We start from the raw sequence: 2,500 nt of genomic DNA on the forward strand, positions 1-2,500 counted from the left end.
CTAAGGCTATGACGAGGGCTAAAGCTATGGCTAGGGCTAAGGCTATGACGAGGGCTAAAGGCCAAGGCTTGGGCTAAGGCTATGGCTAAAAGCCAAGGATTGGGCTAAAGCTATGGCTATTGCTAAGGCTATCAAAAGACCAGCCAGGGGGGTTAAATGATGAATTCAAGTGTCATTTGTGAGGGGTTGGAAATGTTTGTGAAACAGTTGTGGATATATAAATTGCTGTGCCTCATGTTGGTTTAATGAAACGTTTCTTGCCTTTCCAAAACTTGATATCCAAGTGAGATGCTGTGTTTGTGTGTGTGTGTGTGTGTGTGTGTGTGTGTGTGTGTGTGTGTGTGTGTGCAGTATCTTGAGTGTATCTTGATAGGGTCAACCAAGACCTCTCTCTCTGTCTTTCTTGAGTTCTGTTGTGTAGAACATGGCATTCCAGGACTTTCTGAGCACATAGACACAGAGGTATTTATAGTCGGTCTCGGGCCTCACTGTTAAATCAGGAAAACGTGAGGGGCCTGCATCTGATGAGTGTGTGTGTGTGTGAGTGTGTGTGTGTGTGTGTGTGTGTGTGTGTGTGTGTGTGTGTGTGTGTGAGTGTGTGTGTGAGTGTGTGTGTGTGTGTGTGTTTCGGCGTCTGATGAAGATTGGTGGAGACCTCAAAATCATTACCAGCTGTGGCGTACTTTGAAGCTGACGCACTGTCCTCCCCCCCTCCCCCCCACCCCATCTGATCCCCCCTCTCTCTGTCTCTCCACAGACCTTATTGTTGGGGCCTTTGGTGTTGACAAAACTGTAGTGTACAGGTAAGACCGCATGGGAAGACTCATTCCAACATGCACTCATACACACAATATGTTCCCCTCACACACACACACACACACACACACACACATACACGCAAACATATGCACAGCGCATATTCACACACTCACACATACCATACACAAAAGTGTCACAAACGTTAGGCATGTCTTCCTCAGTCAAACATGCTGTTTTTATTAGGGTGCTTGTGCAGATTTGGGCTTATGAAGGTATGTGTGTCTGTGTATACATCAGCGTATGTACATCTGTCTGTGAGTGTGAGTGTACATGTGTGTATGTGTGTGTGTGTGTGTGACTGACATGAGAGTAAAAAAAAAATCATTGTTTTTACACCGTTTATTTTCAACATGGACCAGTGATGAAAATATGTCTGGGTGTTGGTATGTCTGCTTGTAGACATGCCAATATTTTGATATGTTCCTGCTCAGACTCCCAGACTCACACACACACACACACACACACACACACACACACACACACACACACACACACACACACACACACACACACACACACACACACACACACACACACACACACACACACACACACACATACACGCACACACATTTACTTTCCAAAGTCCACGTTGCCCCAATATGGCTCGTATAGAGGATCATAATGCGTCATCATGTATCACATTTCTTACAAATTCGCCCAAAACATGCAGTCTTCCCTCAACCTATGATCCTCAAGTCTGGAACACTAACTCCAATACTCACCCTCACACACATACACACACACACACTCTCTTTCTCAGTCTCTCTCTCTCACACACACACACACACACACACACACTGACACTCGCGCAAACACTTTTATGGCTTGGGGAAAACATGGCCACAGCCCTGTTAAAGTGATTACCTAGTTTGTGTATATTTAAGCTAATGTTTCCTCACCACTAATACTCTGTTTCCTATGGCTGAGTAGAGCTGGGGATTTAGCTCCCGTCTCAGACTGTGTGAGGGTATGGGAGAGAGAGAGAGTGTGTGTGTGTGTGTGTGTGCCTCAGAGACAGACAGAATGAAAGAAAGAAAGGCAGAAAGAAGAGAGAGTGAGTGTACTTGGCTAATGTGAGACCCTTAAAATAGTGGAATTTCACAGAAACATATCATATGTTACCCCAACTCATTTTAAAACAAGACTCTCTTTGTGCTTTCATTTGTTCTCCATCTTTATGTCTCTCCTCTGTCTTCTATCTTTCTTTTTTTCCCCATTCTCGCTTTTCATCCCTCTCTCCTTCACCCCTGTCCCTCTTTCCACCTCTCCACCTCTCCATCTCTCCATCTCTCTATCTGTCCATCTCTCTCTCCATCTATCCCCATCATCAGGTCAAGGCCCGTGGTCAGTGTGGAAGCTCAGCTCATCCTCACCCCGAGAGTCCTCAACCCAGACGAGAAGACGTGCCATCTGCCGGGCTCGGACACCATGGCAACCTGGTGAGGCACTATGGGATGGCTCAAGTAGGGGTCAGTCGTCTACTGCGTATCTGTCTTTACCGACTTGTGAAGGTCTAGTGAAGGTATTCAGATGGTATCTTAATGGAAATGTTCCACAGACTTTTGATAGTGTCAGAATAACAAACACAGATACATACAGTGAGTAAGTACTTTTATGCACAGTTATGCCGAACACACACACACACACACACACACACACACACACACTCACACACACA

General features: G+C 45.6%; 1 protein-coding gene across 1 annotated transcript in view; it reads left to right on the forward strand.

The window, feature by feature from the left end:
- itga8 (integrin, alpha 8) overlaps positions 1 to 2,500 on the forward strand; it is a 71,082-nt gene that overhangs the window by 30,124 nt on the left and 38,458 nt on the right. Inside the window, exons 14-15 of the mRNA XM_062539064.1 lie at positions 758 to 803; positions 2,154 to 2,261. Of these exons, the coding sequence (XP_062395048.1) occupies positions 758 to 803; positions 2,154 to 2,261 (154 nt within the window). The remainder of the gene's footprint in view (positions 1 to 757; positions 804 to 2,153; positions 2,262 to 2,500) is intronic.

Source organism: Sardina pilchardus, chromosome 6 (genome assembly GCF_963854185.1).
Source record: "Sardina pilchardus chromosome 6, fSarPil1.1, whole genome shotgun sequence".
NCBI classification, from domain to species: domain Eukaryota; kingdom Metazoa; phylum Chordata; class Actinopteri; order Clupeiformes; family Clupeidae; genus Sardina; species Sardina pilchardus.